General features: G+C 41.7%; 1 protein-coding gene across 1 annotated transcript; it reads left to right on the plus strand.

Moving 5' to 3' along the window:
• Positions 1-485: 485 nt before the first annotated feature.
• FAM220A (family with sequence similarity 220 member A) lies at positions 486-15,440 on the plus strand. The gene is made up of 2 exons (XM_079121198.1): positions 486-890; positions 13,601-15,440. Exon 2 carries the CDS (start codon positions 13,683-13,685, stop codon positions 14,478-14,480), a length of 798 nt encoding a protein of 265 aa, XP_078977324.1. The 5' UTR covers positions 486-890; positions 13,601-13,682; the 3' UTR covers positions 14,481-15,440.
• Positions 15,441-18,231: the final 2,791 nt, after the last annotated feature.

Below are 18,231 nucleotides of genomic sequence, written 5' to 3' on the forward strand. Positions count from 1 at the left end.
ACACTAGAAGTTTTGGATGCATAAATATTTTTACTTTTCATACCACGTACTTTAATTAAAAATATACTTATTAAAATATTAAACTCTATATATTAGACACTAAACAAGAATGGCCAGAGTCCAAGCAATCCACATGGGGAGAATGGGCTACCCGTTAGCCCCCAAAAGGATCCTTTCGCTTTTTGAAATTGTGATAAAATACAGGTAACATAAAATTTACCACTGTCATCCTTTTTAAGCGTATAGCTCAGAGGCATAAAGTACATTCACTTTGTCCTCCGGCCATCACCACGGATCACCTCCTCCCTTTGTTTTTATTCTTAGACTCACCAGTAGGGGGCGACCGGAGATAACACACCAGTATCGTTTCCCTACACCCCTCCGCCCACGCATGCGCGCCTCACCTGAGGGACAGGGCGGGGGCGTGGCTAGGTGTGGCCTATGGGCCGCGCAGGCGCGGGGCGGGCTTTGTGACGTCAGGCCGCGCGGCCGGGCCGGGACCAGGCGGCGGCTCGCGGAGGCGCTTCCTGAGCGTGACGCGCGGACTCGGCTCCCCAGTGGCCCGCCCGCCCGCCGGCCTTACCGCCGCCTCCCTCGTTCCCTGAGCGCGCCGTGCGCAGGCCAGCGGCCGGGGCGGAGGCCCAGGACGACGCGGCGCGGAGAGGGACGGCGGGCGGGCGGGCAGTGGGAGCGCCGGTCTCTATATGGCGGCGGCTCTGTCGGGCCTGGCTGTCCGGCTCTCGCGCTCGGCCGCCGCCCGCTCCTATGGGGTCTTCTGCAAGGGGTTGACCCGCACACTGCTTATCTTCTTCGACCTGGCCTGGCGACTGCGCATCAACTTCCCCTACCTCTACATCGTGGCTTCCATGATGCTCAACGTGCGCCTGCAGGTGGGTGAGCCGCACCCGCCGGGACTCCCGGGCCGGGCCCTCCCCGAAAGGCCCAGAGGGATGCAGATGCCCACGGTAGCCACAACCGGTTGGAGGCTGTGTGCGCCAAGCACCGTGCATTTTCTCATGCAACTCCACTTGAGAAAAACCCACTGGGGTTGTTATCCGCCTTCTGCATACGAGGCTCAGGTTGCAGGTACCACACCTGGGGGTCCGAGGAGGACGTTTTGTCCTGAAGATGGCAAATTGTTGGGATCCCGTGATGTGTTTATGGGTAAAATTTCTGGTTCCCAAACTTTGGGAAGGCTTTTTATATTATCTTTGAAGCTTAAAATAGATTGCAAGGTAATGATGCTTTGATCACGTATCTAATTTATTTTGGCCGGGGTTGAAGTGAGGTGGGGAGAAAGATAAGAGAATGATGTGGTGGAGGTAGAGACGTAAAAGGTTTTAGAGACCCGAAATTATTCAGATGTGAAACAGGGCACTCACCTGCCCCCAAGAGACCACCTTTGTTGTAAATGACTGACATTTCTACAACTCTTGAATTAGCAGATGCCTTTTTTCTAGAAGGGGAAGGTGTCAGTTTGAGAATTCTTCCTCAAAGATGGCTAGATAGTGAGCTGCTTTTGGATTCCTTTTTCACAACTTGGAGTGCCCCAGGCTTTGGGGAGCTTACTGTCCCACAGTGCTTGGCACTGATGTGCAAAACGAGTCAGTCTGAGCAGTAGTACCAGGTTTTTCTCTGGTTTGGTTATATCAGTGTAATTGTCTAGGTGCCATGTATCTTCAGGTTTTTTGGCCCCTGACACAGGTGATGGTAGACTACAGGAACCCAAAAGCCAACTGTTGATCAAATTGTATTAAGGGCCTATATGGTGGCACACACCTGTAGTCCCAGTGATTTGGGGCTGAGGCAGGAGGATTGCAAGTTCCAGACTAACCTTGGCCACTTAACAAGACCCTAATGAGACCCTGTCTCAAAATAAAAAGGGATGGGGATGTGCATCCGTGTCTAAGCACCCCTGAGTTAAATCCCTAGTACAAAAAAAAAAAGTGAGTTGAGGTGAACATGACTCTATTTCAAGGTCCAAATTGACATACTTTTATGTAAGAAAAGGCTTATGGCATCCTTAAGTGGTACCAGGCTGGAGGAGTAGAAAACTTAAATATCTTTGCAGCAGGTGGTATAAATGAGTAAAGGGGGCCGGGTGTGGGAGTAAGGTAAACCAGAAAGCCTGTGCTTTAGCCATTTACCATCCTATGGAAACATGGGCCCAGTGTTGGCCAGATCTAGTGATTGCAGAGAAATCAGATGTCCTGATTTTTAGGTATCAGGTTAACTTGGATTTTTTTTTTTTTAAAGTGGGCAAAGTGAAAAGTATATGCAGGCTATATCCAACCCCCAAGCTCCCACCTAGGAATCTTATGTTTAGAGTTACATATGGTTTGTAGTCATTTATAAAGTCACAAGAATGACTATAATAGCACCATTACTGATATGTTGAAAATGACCATGTTTTGTACTATTAAAAAAAAACTTTCTTACATATCCACTTCTCTATTTATGACCACCTCTCTAGTCCAAGCTATCTAATCAGTTGTCTGGACTATTTCAGTATCCTTCATCTGTTCTCTACTGAGCAGTTACAGAAGTTTGTTTTTGCCTTTTGCTGTGCTAGGGATTGAACACAGGGCTAGGGTTCTACCACTGAGCCACACCCCCAGCCCAAGAGAAGTCTTTGAAACAGTAAGTCAGGTCTGGTCATCCTTAAAACAGCTCCCCTGGATCCATTCCTGTTCTTGCCTTGCAGATCTGGCTTCCACATTTCTGCTGCCTGTCACCTGATTTGCACCCTGCTTACTATGCTTGCTCAAGGTTTCCTATCTGCTTGCACAGAGCCCCTTTCTGCCCCTGGGCATTCACCCAGGCTCTTTCCACCTGAATGCTGGCATGTTCTCACACTTTAATTCTTTAGCTCTCCTTTCAGAGAGGACTTTTGTGATCACCATATCACCACCATCTTCCACCTGCTGTCTTTATTGCAGGTGTGCTGAGGCTCATTTGTTTTATAGGTAATAAACAGTGAGAGACTTCATTCCACCGAGACACTCAAGGTTTCCAAATCCTGCATTTGTTTGTAGGACAGTGAGCTCATCTCTGGAAGGTGGTTCAAATACAAATTTCATAACAAGGAATCTGCACTGTAATAATTGAAGGCAAGTGCATTTTGGAGGAGGGAAATTGGATCTATAATAAGAGTGGTGTGGGCAGTCAGAGTACAGATGCACCGATCCCAGAAACCCAGAATGGGTGATTTGGTAACCTTGACATCAAGTGGTAGATAGTCCAGGCACAGCAGAGCTTCTGAGAATATGGGCAGCTGAATGTGGGCTCTTAATTCAGGGGCAAGTGCATGCAATTGAGGGTGGTGCATAGATGAAGTATCACCAGGTATCTTGGGAAAGGGCTTTCTCAGAACTGCATAGGATTTTATATTTGATCTTGGGTTTGATCTAGTGCAAAAAGCAGCTCTCTCACATCCTGTGGGTGAGAGATTGTTGTATTTTACAACTCTAATGCTTAAATTGGCTACTGTAAGCTCCTCTGCAGATTTTAGAGTTTTTATTCATTTGTGAACAATCACTAGCTTTACTGATTTAGGGGTTTAATTATTCTGGCCTCTGGTAAAGGGAACAAGAAATGGAATATGGCAACAGGAAATAGAATCTAAGTAAGCGGGGCGGGGACAGCCCCAGCTCATGACCTTTTTTTCTCAACTGTGTTGTACCCATTCCCTTCTTTTAGGGGTTCTTGGATCTGTTTAGAAAGCACAAGTCTGAAAGTATTTCATTTTCTACATGTTTACATAGGACCCTCAAATCTCTTGTTTGTGGAGAAGTGAGGCATTTTAAGAGGATTTACTACCTCTTCAGTATGAAAGATGATTGAACGAGAAAATAGATGGAAAAGGGCTTTGTAGACTGAGAAGGGTTATGCTGTAAAAGTGCTATTTCTAAGCAAGCCTTCATCTGGAGTTAGTAACATCCTGCTTATTTATACAGAAGCAGAAGTACAAGGCAGTCAAAAAGGAAGAATCCATACTAAATACTAAATGTAGTAATGAGACAAAAAATGGTACCAGGAACCTGTGGTAATTTACCTGTCATGCCTAAACTTTTCAGTTATGCGACTGTGGGAAGATCAAATATGTTGGTCTCAGGTTACCTGGTCACCTAGCTTCTTATAATCATCAAGAGAGAATGCCTGAAAAAGAACAGAGAAAGAAAGATATTGTGAACGTTGATGGTCGTCAGCAAACCAAGTAGTGTCCTTGTTTCACCAACAGCCTTTGCTGAACTGCTCAATGCTAACCCAGTGTGTGAACCTTCCTCTGACTGCTGCCTGTCTTCTGTTTCTTCCTAACCCCTCTCTCAATCTCTCTCTGAATGACATCCTAAATTCATAGCTCCTTATGTTGCACTTAGTACTTTGAAATCTTTATTCTTTTGCATCCCAAGGAAGGTAGGGAGCTGGTTGGCATTGTAAATAGGGCAGACAGTGGGTCCCATTGAGAAGGTGACACTTGAGCAAAACTGGAGGAGGGGAAGGCTTCAGCCATGGAGATTTCTAGGTTGAAGGAGTGTCATGCAGAGGGGAACAGCTGTAACCAAGGCCCCACACCTGGGACAAACCTAGTGTTTTCCAGAAATGGCAGGAGGCTGATGGGGCTGGAGCAGTCCTGAGAAGTGAGAAGACTCAATCTGAGAGGATTTGAGGCAGCTCCCATGTTGTTTTGCAGTCGTTGAAGGACTTAGACTTAGATTAAAATGATCTTAGGTTTGAAAAATTTAATTTTTTGTGGTACTGGGGATTCAACTCAGGGACAGTCTACCACTGAGCTATACTCCAGCCATTTTTTATTTTTATTTTTTTATTTTGAGACAGGGTTTTACTGAGTTGCTCAGACTGTCCTTGAACTTGTGATTCTCCTACCTCAGCCTCTCCTGTGTCACTGGGATTACAGGCATGGGCCACCACACCTGGTTGAACAATTTAAAAAAGTAGTAAAACTCCTGAGACCCTTTCCTAGGGTTGATTGCAGCTTTAAATGAATTTTTTTTAAAACTCTGTTGCTTGATTTATATCAGACCTCTCAAAGAAAATTGGGTGAAATTATAGACTATTAATAAAACTTAATAGTTTATAAGCTTTACAAAAGCGTGAGCTCAGGCTTATGGGTTTGTTGTGGCTTCAAAATATTGAACCAGCTTTGTACTTGAGATATTAAACACCAAAAATATAAGAAAAAAATACTATGGAATTTTTCCTGACTTCCAAGTGAATGCTTTAATCATAGTTTTTCACGAATTTTTTGTTTTGAAAAATGTAAATCTATATAAAATTTGAAAGACTAGGATAGCAAACACCTATATCCTTGACTCATTTCTAGAATCCTACACTTAATTATCTAATGGTTCAAGCAGATATAAAGATATATAAATTCAGTCTCTATGATGTTAAAAGATATCTGCCATATAAAGTGAGCTGGGGGTGGGGAGCTTAAAATCAATTTATGGGGGGTCTGGCTCAGTGACAGAGCATGTGTGTAGGATATACACGACCCCGGATTCAATCCCCAGCACACAAAAACAAAACAACAATGCAAACCCTCAACTATTATCCCATTTAAAAATTTTCATTAATAAGCCTGCCGTTGCCTGGGGAGGAAAACACTGTAGGCCCAGGGGAGAGCTGAGCCTTGCTTCTCAGATGATTTGTGGAGAAGGGCCAGTGTCTTCACCTTCTCATAGCTTTGCAGGATCTGATAAAAATGAATTACTTCTACACGCAACAGAACGAAGCTAGAAGGGCTGGGATACAGCTCAGTGGTAAAGTAGGTGATTAGCATGTGTGAAGCCCTGAATTTGATCCTTGACACCCAAATAAATAGTGAAAAAGACCACTCACAGAATGGAAGAAAGTATTTGCAAATCATATATTTGATAAAGGATTGATATCCTGAATATATAAAGAATTCTTATAACTTTAAAAACAAACCCAGTCCAATAATTGGCAAAGGACTTTTTGACTAGAGATTTCTCCAAAGAAGATATACAGATGACCAGTAAGTCCATGAAAAGATGCTTAACTCTAAGGGAAATAAGTCAGTCACAGTGAGGTAACACTTTGCACCAATTAGGATGGCCTTTTTTGTTTTTGTTTTTTTTTTAAAGATAAGGTAGAAGTAAGTGCCTTGCACAGTGGCGCACAACTATAATCCCTTGACTCAGGAGGCTGAGGTAGGAGGATCACAAGGTCAAAGCCAGCTTCACCAACCTAGTGAGGCCCTGAGCAACTTAGACTCTCTCTTAAGATAAAAAGGGGTTGAGGATGTGACTCAGTTGTCTAGTACCCCCAGTTCAGTCCCTGGCACACACAAAAGGGGGAGAAACCCACGTTGGCAAGGATATAGAGAAATTAGAACTCTTATGTGTCATGGGTGGGAATATTAAATGGTGCAGCTGCCATGAAAAACAGTTTGGTGGTTCTTCAGAAAGTTAAACATAGAGTTTTACTAAGTGACTGGGGATTCTGGTTACATACTCAAGAGGTATGAAGGTGGACTCAAATTCTTGTACTCCCGTGTTCACAGCAGCATTATTCACAGTAGCTAAACAGTAGAAATAATTGAAGTATCCATTGACAGGTGAATGGACAAACAGAATGTGGTCTTTCCACAGTGGAATGTTACACAGCTTTAAAAAGGAAGGAAAATCTGGGCTGGGGTTGTAGCTCAGTGGTAGAGTGCTTGCCTAGCATGTGTGAGGCACTGGATTCAATGCTCAGTACCAAATATAGATATAAATAAAAGCCCATTGACAATTTTAAAAAGTTTAAAAAAGGAAATTCTGATACATACTATTTCGTGGATGAACCTTTAAGACATGACACTAAATGAAATAAACTGGTCACTAAAGGGCAAATACTGTAGGATTCCACTTAACATGAAATCCTTAGAGCAGTCAGATTCACAGACACAGAAAATTGGCTGGTGGGGAGCTAGTGTTTAATTGGTGCAGAGCTTCAGTTTGAGGAGATAAAGTCTGGGGGGTGAATGGTAGTGATTGTTTCACAAGGTGAATATTTAATGCTACTGAATATACACTTAACAATGGTTACGATGGTAAATTTTATGTTGTATGTATTTTACTGCAGTTTTTAAGAGAGTAATTAACAGAACCATCCTTGGATGTTGTGGTAATGTTAAGTTGCCATAAAAGTTCCCAAGTGCCTCTTAATTTCTGTTGCCTGGTCACAGTGGCAAACTGGGGGCATATGGATCACTCCTCAAGTGAAAATGGCCAGGAATGCCATTGGGACTGAGCAGGGAGAGAGCAGGAGGAACCCCAAAAGTAATAGGCAGAGTGGAGGAGAGTTTTGTGTTCCTTTGTAAGGACTTTGGCTTGTACTCTTAAGTATGGCAGGACAGAAGATTTCTGAGCTGAGGCGTATGACATAATCTGACTTGCTGCTCTTGTGCTTTGCAGGATTGGGGATTTAACCCAGGCCTCCCATGTACTAGGCAAGCACTTGACCACTTTGCTACTTCCCTAACCATTTTACTGTTTTCTGTTTTCTTTGTTTTTGTGGTACTGGAGATTGAACCCAGGGGTGCTCTATCACTGAGTTATAGCCCCAGCCCTTTTTATTCTTGAGACAACTGAGTCTCTGTGGCTGGCCTCAAATGCGCAGTCCTGCCTCAGCCTCCTAAGTCACAGGGATTACAGTAGGCCTGGGTCACTGTGCTTGGCAGCATTTGTAGCTGTTATTGGCAGCTTGTGCTCTGTGGAAGCTGTTCTATAGTGCTGCCCTCACCAACAAGTCAGGTACTCCCTTGGGTGGGCTCTACTTACTCCAGCCTTGGCCAAGTCTCTGCCATTCCACTGACATGCACTTGCCCATATTGTATTGAGGTCACTTTCATGCAGCAATCTTTCAGTGTCCTCCATTTTACCGAACCTTTCTGCAGCTTTTTATCATTCATTCCATTCTGCTTCAGTGTCTCTTGATACTGATAAAAATAGCTGCTGATTAACTGGGTGCCCATGGGATGCTGGTCAGAGAAGATGCTGGGTGCTTGCTCACACTGAGTCCTCACAGCATCCTGGAAATCTCAATCTCCGTGAGCATGGTGAGACCCCAGTCCTGGGTTGTGCCTGAGTCCTTTCCTCCTCAGTGCACCTTTGAGCATTCAAGTGATCAGGAAATAGGGTGGTGGCTGTAGAGTTGGCACAGCTGGTTTTGTAAGGGCATGTGTGATTGAGTTGTGCTGCAAGATCAGTAGCAGGAACTCAGTGAAGTGTGTTCTCTCTGGTAATGAGTCAGCTTAATTTAGAAATGATGGAGTCGTTCCTACTTCTCATCCTCTGAGCTGTGTATACATTTGGGGGATTTGTTTCAGCCACCTCCAGCCTGATCCTCAGTCACAGGCACAGTGATACTATGGTAAGTATACCACCCCTCACACCTACAGGCTGGGTGAAGCCAGGTGTGTCTTGGAGAGTGTGTGTGTGAGCCCATCAGCTCAGGTCCTATTCAAGGCCCATTGGTGCTCTGCTCATTTTAGCAGTAACTTCCCCTATCCTCTTTGGAAGCAACCTTGCCAGCTTGCTTTCAGAAACATCGGGGCCAGATATTTTTAGTTTACAAAGCAATGGTAGTCCAGCGTCACGTGCTGCAGGCCATGAATAGCCCGGGCTAGGACAGGTAAGGAGACAGGCATCCAAGAGGGCAGCAGCTGCCTAATTGGGTCAGGCCTATTGTCATCCAGCAAGCTGGCTGCCTCCAACAGGGGCAGGGATTTGTGCAGAAGAGTCTTTCTTGCATCTGCCCTGAGGCTTGTGGACATACCTGGACAGTCTCTTTTCCCTGAACACATTGCCCCTCTCTTACCATCTTTGATGGGGAGCAAGGGAATAGAAGTTCAGGAATTTATTCCCACTACTGCACTTTATTTTTCCCCTTGAACTTCAAAGTAGACTCCTTCCCTCACTGTGGTAGGCTTTGTTTTGGTGGACAGGTTTGTTTGCCATAATTCATGCTGTTATTTGGTAGACTTGGATGGGGGTGGGGGATGATGAGGCCTGGGGCCAAAGAGGGTTAATTATATAGACACTGCACACAAATTATTTGGTGCTGTATGTGTCTAGTATAGTGAGAACAAACTGCAAAGTAATTCACAGGTGGCTATTAAATATATCTAGAAGTCATTTGGAAGCTATTTTTGGCTTTCAAAAATGTAAGTACTATATTTAACCGTCTAATATCAGGAGGGTTTAGTTTAAGGCTCTGAACCAAAATGTTGTCAATGACCTGCTGAAGTATTTTTGGTAAGAGAATTAAATACTGGCTTATTACTGAATTTACTGAAGAATTAGAACAACTTCAGGGAACGGTTTATTCTGTCATGATTAAATACATGATTACTCTATCATTAAATACACGATTATTTTAATTGCCTCATTTAAAATATTTTAACACAATTCTGGAAATATTTCATCTTTCTGAATAGTAGTAAGTCCTTGTAAAAAGATATAATAAAAGTGGTTAGGAACTAATTTTTCCCAGAGTTGCCCCATATTAAATGACCTGTTTTTTCTTAATTAAGGAAAAAAAAAAAAAGGACTTTTAAATTATTTTTAAAATGTACTTAGGGCTGGGTGCAGTGATACATGTCTTTAGTCCCACCTACTTGGGAGGCTGAGACAGGAGGATCCCAAGTTTGAGGCCAGTCTGGCCAGCTTAGCCCTTATCTCAAAAATAAAATGGGCTGTAGGGGTATAGCTCAGTGGTAGAGTGCCCCTGGGTTCAAACCCCAGTACCACTAAAAAAAAAAGGGGGAAGTAGACACACACACACACGTATATATGTATGTATGTATATGAATGCTCCCATTTCAGGAGAATGTTAATTTCTGGTACATTTCATCAGTAAAATGTACAGTTTGAAATAATGTGCTCTGCAAAGTTAATGTGAGAGATGTTAATTAGGTTTGACCCGATGAACTTTGAAAATATTTGTTTTGAAATGCAACTGGAAGCCACACTTCTAGTAATTATATACACATTATATTTCTATATTGCTTTATACTATTCAAATATATTTTTATCAAATATATTTTAATTATAGAGTAACGGTCATACTTTAATCAGTAAAAGTTTTTGAGCATGCCCTACAAGCTATATACTTTGCTCTATCAAAATATGGTACAAGGGGCCAGGCACAGTGGCTCTCGCCTGTAATCCCAACAGCTGGGGAGGCTAAGGCAGGAGGAGCATGAGTTCAAAGCCAGCCTCAGCAAAATCTAGGCACTAATCAACTCAGTGAGACCCTGTCTCTAAATAAAATATAAAAAAGTGCTGGGGATGTGGCTCAGTGGTCAAGTGTCCCTGAGTTCAATTCCTGGTACCAAAAAAACCTGTATGTATATATGGTATAAGGGCTGAAGGTGTGGTTCAGTGGTAGAACTACATGCTTAATATGCTTAACATGTGGGAGACCCTGGGTTCCATCCCAGCACCAAAAAAATTGCATATTATAAAGTAGAAAAAATTAAAAGGGAACTGACAAGATGCAGTGGGCAAAGGTTTTCTAATATTTTCTTCCATGCTTCTTGAGGTGGGCTAACCCCATGTTCATGACTGATGGACAAGAGTTTTTCAGAATTTACTTATTGCAAACTAAGTTATACAGAGCATGTGAGAAACATGCCTAATCACTTTTTTTTTTTTTTTTTTTAGGTACTGGGGACTGAACCCAGAAGTGCTTAACCACTGAGTCACATCCCCAGCCCTTTTTATATTTTATTTAGAGACAGGGTCTTGCTGAGTTGCTTAGTGCCTTGCTTTTACTGAGACTCAGGCTGGCTTTGAACTCATGGCTTTGAACCCCTGGCTCTTTGTTACCTATTTTGAGACAGGGTCTCACCAAGTTGTGCAGGCTGGCTTTAAACTGGGACCCTTCTGTCTCAGCCTCTCCCAAGTCACTGCAGTTGCAGGTGTGCACCACTACACCTAACTTATTCAGTTACCAACTTAAAAAAACGCCATCTCCTTTTTACTATTGTGGCCTTATTTTTCCATCATTCACTGCATTATTGGATAGCTTCCTAATAGTCTTTCTGTTGTGGCTTCTTTCCAGTTTGTCCACCACAGTGCAACCAAGGTAATTCACCTAAAATGTAAAGCTAGCCATTATTTCCTTGCTAAAAATTCTTCACTGCTGTTCAATGAAGACCCAGCTCATTATGACAATGGCCAGTGCCTCTCTTCCTCAGTCCTGTTTATCTCTGTGGCTTCATTCTTCAGCTCTGCTTGTTTTCTGCTTCAGCCTCCAATAATACAATAATGCTCTTTTTTTCTCTTTCTTAGGGTAAGGTTTAGGTTTAGGGTTTGGGATTAGGCTGAGGCTGGGGCTGGCTTTGAACTCGTGATCTTCCTGCCTTAGCCTCCTGAGTTGCTGAAATTACAAGTATGCATGCCTAGCTCACAGCTTGAAAAGAATCTACTGTACAGTGGTGCATACCTATAATCCCAGCAACTCAGGAGGCTGAGGCAGGAGGATCACAAATTTGAGGCCAGTCTTAGTAAATTAGTGAGGTCCTGAGAAACTTAGACCCTGTCTCAAAAAGTAAAAAGGGATCTGGGGATATAGCTCAGTTGGTAGAGTGGTTGCCTTGCATGCACAAGGCCCTGGGTTCAATCCCCAGCACCACAAAAAAATACAAAAATTTAAAAATAAATAAAAAAAAAAGGCTAAGGATTTGGCTCAGTGGTAATGTACCTCTGGATTAAATCCCCAGTACAACTGACTGGAGGGGAAGGGAGTCTCCTGGTTCTTTAAGATCGGTTCAGAGAAAAAAGGAAAAGATTGGTTCAGAGAAATCTCCCTGCATCTCCCTGCAGCTGAAAATCCCTTTCAGCTGGGACTGGTTCACTGCTTGCTTTACTATTGCTAAATTACATGCTTGTGTTGCTTCTTGGTTTTTTATTTTTTAGGCTTTGTGTTTATCTTCTCACTGTGGAAGACAGGGTGTTCTCTCTTACGGCTCTTCCTCCTGGTAGAGTTATTACATTTTAGTAAGATTGCTGTTTTATAGACTGGCTTCTTAGAAATACTATATATATAGACATATATGTATTTTCTATTAATGTTCTGGTTTTTTTAAAAAAATAAAAACAGCTTGTGTCCAATTTTTATTTAGCTTATCTGTTAATATGAGGGAACTAGTAAGATGTTACAACTAGTTTAAAGGAGAATTCAGACAACACACATGCAATCCAGAATGCTGACTAGGAGCTGGACATGGCATGTAACTGTACAGTCCAGCTGCATGTGAGACTGAGGCAGAAGAATCACTTGAGTCCAGGGTTTCCAGGCCAGTCTGGGCAACATAGCAAGACCTTGTCTCAAAAAAAAGAATGCTAATATGAATTTACAAATACATACAAAACTGGTCAACATTGACAAAGCAATAATTGTATTACACAAGACATAGTTAATTTTCATTTCTTTGGACAGGAATTTACTATCCTTACTCTTAAGTTTTTAACAGTTTACAGAGTTTGAGCCAGTCAAAGACATGGAAAGATGCAGGTCCCTATAAAAGTATAGAACCTGGAAAGATGCACTAGGTAGCCCAAGGCATAATTTTTTTGTTCCTTCTAGAGCCTTTCATGACTCTTCTGACATCTTCTCCATTTGGAGTGTAATAATGTCAAAGACAGGTGATTCTTGAACACAGAGCAATCTGACCTCATTGAGTTGTTGTAGGTGCAACAAGAGTGTCGATTGTCCAGTAACACCTTAAGTATACTCTTACTGTGTAGAGTCACCTGGTATTGAACTCCTGCTATGATACAGGTCACTGTGCAGAGGTTTTCATGAGGAATCTCAGATGGAGCTTCTTAAAACCTCTTGTATTTGCAAATCTGAGGTTGGACACCTAAACCTAAAAAAGTGCTATTTTTTTACCTGTAAGCCTGGGTGAATTATTTTCTTAATGAGGCTGTATATTGCTAAGGTTCCTGGCCTGCCAGGAAGTGATCTTTAGACCACTTGAAGACTGGGGTTCTATTTGAGAGGACTCCGGGTTGGTTTTGAGGGTAGGCACTTAGAGATGTCAGATCTGTAAGTAATATTGACCTTCTTTCCTTAAGAGTGACTTGTCACAACAATAAGCTCAAATAGGACACTTCCATTAAGACTTTGGTGCATAATTGAGTCATACAGTAAATCCTGGTTAAAGTCAGACTTTTATCGAACCTACATAAACATTTTCTTATACGCATTAGCATGAAAGTACAAAGTCTCAGAATTGGTGCTTTTTTTTTTTTTTCCTAATACCATGCTGGGAATTGAACTGAACCCAGGGTGTTGTGCGTGCATTCAGGCACTCTCCCCCTAAGCTATACCCTGAGCCTGCTTTTCTTATTTTTATGTATTTTTAATGCATTTGTAGTGTGCTGGGTTGTTGTTACAATCTCTAATAGGTGGGCTGTCGTTCTGTTCTTTGTCCTAATGTAGGAATTGGCGGTACTCTAGTTCGTTAGAGACCTCACATTTGTTAGGCAATGTTTGAGGTGTGTAGACACTATTAAGAGCCTCTAGCTTCATTGTAGAATTTTAACGTGATTGTCTTTTCCAGGTTCATATTGAGATCCACTGAAGGCCCTTCCCTGATTGAAAAAGGTGTCACCCCAGGCTCACTGCATCAAAGAACACAAAGCATGAGGGACGGAGGAGGGATCCTCAGCACCTGCCTGACAGAAGCAAAGGGAGAGGGAGGAGATGACTGGGATAAACAATTATGTAGCCTTAAGAAAAGAACGCAGAAGGGGAGCCCTTGCCCAGCAGATGTACCTTTCTGGATGGATAAGTTTGCGGCTGACGTAAATGGAAATTCACAGAATAAGGTGTTATCATTGGAAAGGAAAAACGATCTGAGTGACACTGGTCTTTTGCTTCAAAATGGCAACAAAGAGCTTCCATATTTGAAGAAATCAATGGGAAGAAACTCAGCTCCTGCAGCTGCTCCGACCAAGGCCATGGGTCTGTTCTCTGCTTCTGCAGAAGAGCATCTTGCTGGGATGTTCCTCCGTGTCAGGGAAGCTCTGGGGAGGGACTGGCTAAGAAGTGGGCCCAGAGCCATAGACAACCACAAAGGACAGTGCCCCAAAAGAGAGCCTTGGGTGTCAGGACAGCCAGTCCATCCAAAACTGTGGGAAATGGGAGTTTTTAAGGGTGAACCACCAAGTGCTCTTCACGAGGGAGTAGGCTCTGAGTCGGAACTGTCTTGCCTGCATTCTGTGCTGCCTGCAACACTGCACTCCAGTCCTGAAGTACTCCTAGAGGACGAGACAAGATGTGTTTTCCTTGACCATTTAAAGCCCATGTTTTCAGAACAAACAACAGAATATAAGAAAATGCTTTCATGTGTAAAAAGTACCTCAAATGGTCTGCAGATAACACTGGGGTTACTGGCTCTACAGCCTTTTCAGTTAGCAGATCCCATATGCCATAGTTAAGGTACAAGCAGAATAATAAAAATAGTAGATTAATTTTACAAGTTGACTTAGGATGATTTCTTTCCCATTAAGTCTGGATGCAGACAGCTCAGCCACTCAGATCCTGTTTTGGTTTGTGTGACCAGGTAGAGAATAAACTGAGTTCACTCACCAGAAGCTGATGGATGCAGAAGAAAATTTTTTAGCATGTTTTAAATTGTGCTTAAAAGACACTTAGAATTGGGAAACCCTTTCGGGTGATTATTTATATATCCAGTTTAATATCAGATGAGCATATGGTGATTTAACATGAAATACTCTATGTATCTTGAGATCTCTACCCATTCCAAAGGGCTATTGTCCCAGACATTGTCTTGTCTCCTTAGCTTGTCTCTGATCACCTCCTGAAAGTGAATATTTTATAAAGTCTACCCACTATATTTTTATTAAACCTTGCTGAGCTCATGGCAAGCTGTTGCCATTTCTGCATCTCATAGAATAATTCTGGTCTGCAGCAAAATTTGATTTCTCACACTCCTTCCACTTGAAGTGCTGTTTAAATGGAGGCCCTATGGTGAAAGTTGCAATATTAAATTTAATCATCTCAAACTAGGAACCCTTGCAGTGTTACCCTAAGTGAAAAGGAACTGGAGACTCTCTGCTCTGGCTCAGATGTAGAGAGGCAAATCAAGAATCTCCTTTACAAAAGTCCTAAGAGTTGAGGTCTTTTACACTAAGATTTTTCTGAAGTGACCCGTTTTGTTGTTCATTGATGATTTTATTAATAAAGGTCATTTAAAAGTGTAAGTTTTTAAGGACTCCCAAAGCGAGATTTAAAACAGCTATTTGGGGGATAACTGATTGCATATATCAATTTATATTGTGTGCTACATTACTATGCCATGTGCTATTTTAGTGTTGGGGAAAATGGAGAATAAAATCTGTTCTTTAGCATAATAAATGTCTTATTTTACGTGTGTACTCTAAGCTCTCCTTGTCTTTTTATTCATGCTGTCATCATCTTAATACTTAAACATCTTTCAGCACCTGGTAAAGTAGGTCGCCAATGCAGAAGACTAAAAGCAGAGTTTGAAAACCAAAATGTAAGACTAGATTGTAACTTCACTCTCAGCTTTCCTCCCTGGGTGGAATAAAGCAGTGTGTTGTGATCCTTTGGGGTGATGCACATGGAGTCCTTACAAAGCAGCCATCTCCAGCCTGTCCAGATGACACATCATCTCAATGGAGCAGCTAGAGCCCTAGTGGATGTACATGCCCTTTTGGTGTCACTGATAGGTTTATAGGGACTATTTTCTTCTTCAGCTCTCCTTTTACCAGTTGTTGGGTTTGGTTTGGTTTGGTTTGGTTTTTTTTAAAAGTCACTCCTTTGGGATGGAACTTTCCATGACTCAATTGTTTTGTAAATTGCAAGTACATAAATGTTCAACCAATTGCCAAGAAAAAGTGCAGAATTCCCTACTTGGCATCAAATGCTAACTTAAGAAATTTGAAATTTTTTATATGGCTATTTTAGAAGAAGTTTTTTTTTTTTTTAATTGGTTTGGGGGAGAAGCTCACAATCACTTTTTTTTCTTCGCATTAGAAATTTTGTTCTGCTCATAGACTTCACTGTGACTTTTTCCTTTGGGATTGTGCTGAGTTCTTGTCTGAGGAGGCCCTCTCCTGTGGAAAGTTCTGAGGAGGAGGTTCATGGTCCAGAAGAAACTGATGATAAATGTGCCATATAGTTTCATGACTACAAAAGAGGGCCTACTACAAATAGTTTATTTTTGAGAAAATTAATAGAGAAGTGAAATTTTTTTTTTCGGGTAAATTAAGAATCCATGATTGAGTTATAAAAGATTTGAAACACGATTGTATCATTTTGGAAATGAAAAGCAAAAGAAAGTTTGTTTTAAAATAACTTCGGTTCTTAAGTTTATATGCTCCCCACCCGCAGTTCTGCTCTTAAGGGTTGAGTAGTACAAGCATTTTAAATTTAGAAACAATACATAGTACAAAGTCTTGGAGTTGGTTATTTGCATTTGGAAATGATTTCCTTTTTAAAAATAGGAATGATGAGGTCTTCAAGTCCTGAAGTTGCAAGCCTTTGGAGAATAAAAAGTAAATTCTTAACATTTAAATAGTTTGCTCTTATGTGACTTGATTTAATCAACAGAATGCAAGATATGTAGAGCGTAGTGTAAACCCCTATGGATTCTAAAAATCCATGTAGACCATTTGCTATAATATGAAATGAGAAATGTGTTATGAATTTTTTTTTTTTTTTTTTTGTACTGGGGATTGAACCCAGACCCTTTGCCACTGAGCTGTATCCCCATCCCTCTATTTTTTTATTTTGGGGCAGGGTCTTGGTAAGTTACTGAGACTGGCCTGGAACTTGTGATCCTCCTGCCTGAGCCTCCCAAGTCACTGGGATTGCAAGTATGTATCAACACACCCAGCAATCCTCTACATTTTTCATGATAATATATAAGTTCTTTTTTAAACTTTTCAAGCAGAAAAAAAGGGGAGGGTCTCCCAAACTATATGAGTGCAGAGCTGAACACTACTTTTCTATATTGGCAAGGCTGGCAATTTTTGTTTTTGGGTGCTGGGAATTGAACCCAAGGCTGGCAATTTTGAAACAGCCTGTCCAGGTGGCAATATATATATGTGCAGTGTGAAAACTTGACCCTAGAAGCAGAAGATCCAGTTCTTACTGAATTGAGTTCAGTAGCTGCTTGCACTTGACTCTTTTCTTCCAAAATGTTCTTTTTCCCAAATATTTATCAGGGCTTAGTTGATCAAATCAAAAAGTCATTGACTTTCATTTTGAAATCAGCACACTATTGAAAGCTATGTATTTGTATGATGAAAATTTGGATAAGATTGTTTTCAAAGGTGCTTGCAGGATAGGCCAACTTTGTAGAATCAACTTTTCTTTTTCCTAAAATAAATGGTCTTGCTTTCTTGAAGTTCATCAACACTTTTTTTTTTTTTTTTTTTACATGGGGGTTTGGTTGTATTGGGATCAAACATACAAGTTTTGCTTTGGTTGTGTTTTGAGTGGATTATAGTTATTTTGAAAAACTTTTAGAACCAAGGGGTGTAGTTTAGTGGTAGTGTGCTCAGCATGCCCAAGGGCTTGGGTTCAATTCCCACCCTCCAAAAAATGTTTAGATGCATAACAATATAAGGCATTTCTCTGGAGCTCACACAGTATTGGCAGAGTGGAATTCTCCAGTTAACTGTCTACTGCCTTTAGTTTGTAGAAGGCAGAGGACTTGACCTGTTTCCTTCCCCTGTCTGCCTTAGAGTTCTGATTTTGCTGTCAGACAAGAAATGAGGCCTGGGTGTGACTCAGTGGCAGAGCACATGTTTAGCATGCATTTGGCCCTGGGTTTAATCCCTAGCACCAGGGAGGAAAAAAAAATCCCCGAACCATGAGTAAGTTGTTTGAAGATTAGGAATATGACACTTTTCTAACTCTGAAAACTGGTCTTTGCTTATACACAGGGTTTAAGCACTTTGCCTCTACTTATTTTGGATGACAGAGAAATCATCATGTAGATGCTCCTTTGAAGTTGCATAGCTACCTCTTCAGCCAAGTTCTCACATGCTTCGAAAAACCTAGAACTCTGAAGGATATATAGGAGTATCCCACCTCGGACATGGATATTATAACCTCCAACCAAGATTTGACAAGGACACTAGTTCAGGAAAACCCATTGTTTGAGGAAGAGCTAAGAAAAAGGGGAGTTGTCTTATT

This window comes from Sciurus vulgaris (assembly GCF_902686455.1).
Source record: "Sciurus vulgaris genome assembly, chromosome: 18".
NCBI lineage: Eukaryota > Metazoa > Chordata > Mammalia > Rodentia > Sciuridae > Sciurus > Sciurus vulgaris.

Bases quoted from the DNA above. Each gene is read 5' to 3' on its own strand.
- FAM220A (XM_079121198.1), top strand. From the start codon at position 13,683: ATGAGGGACGGAGGAGGGATCCTCAGCACCTGCCTGACAGAAGCAAAG.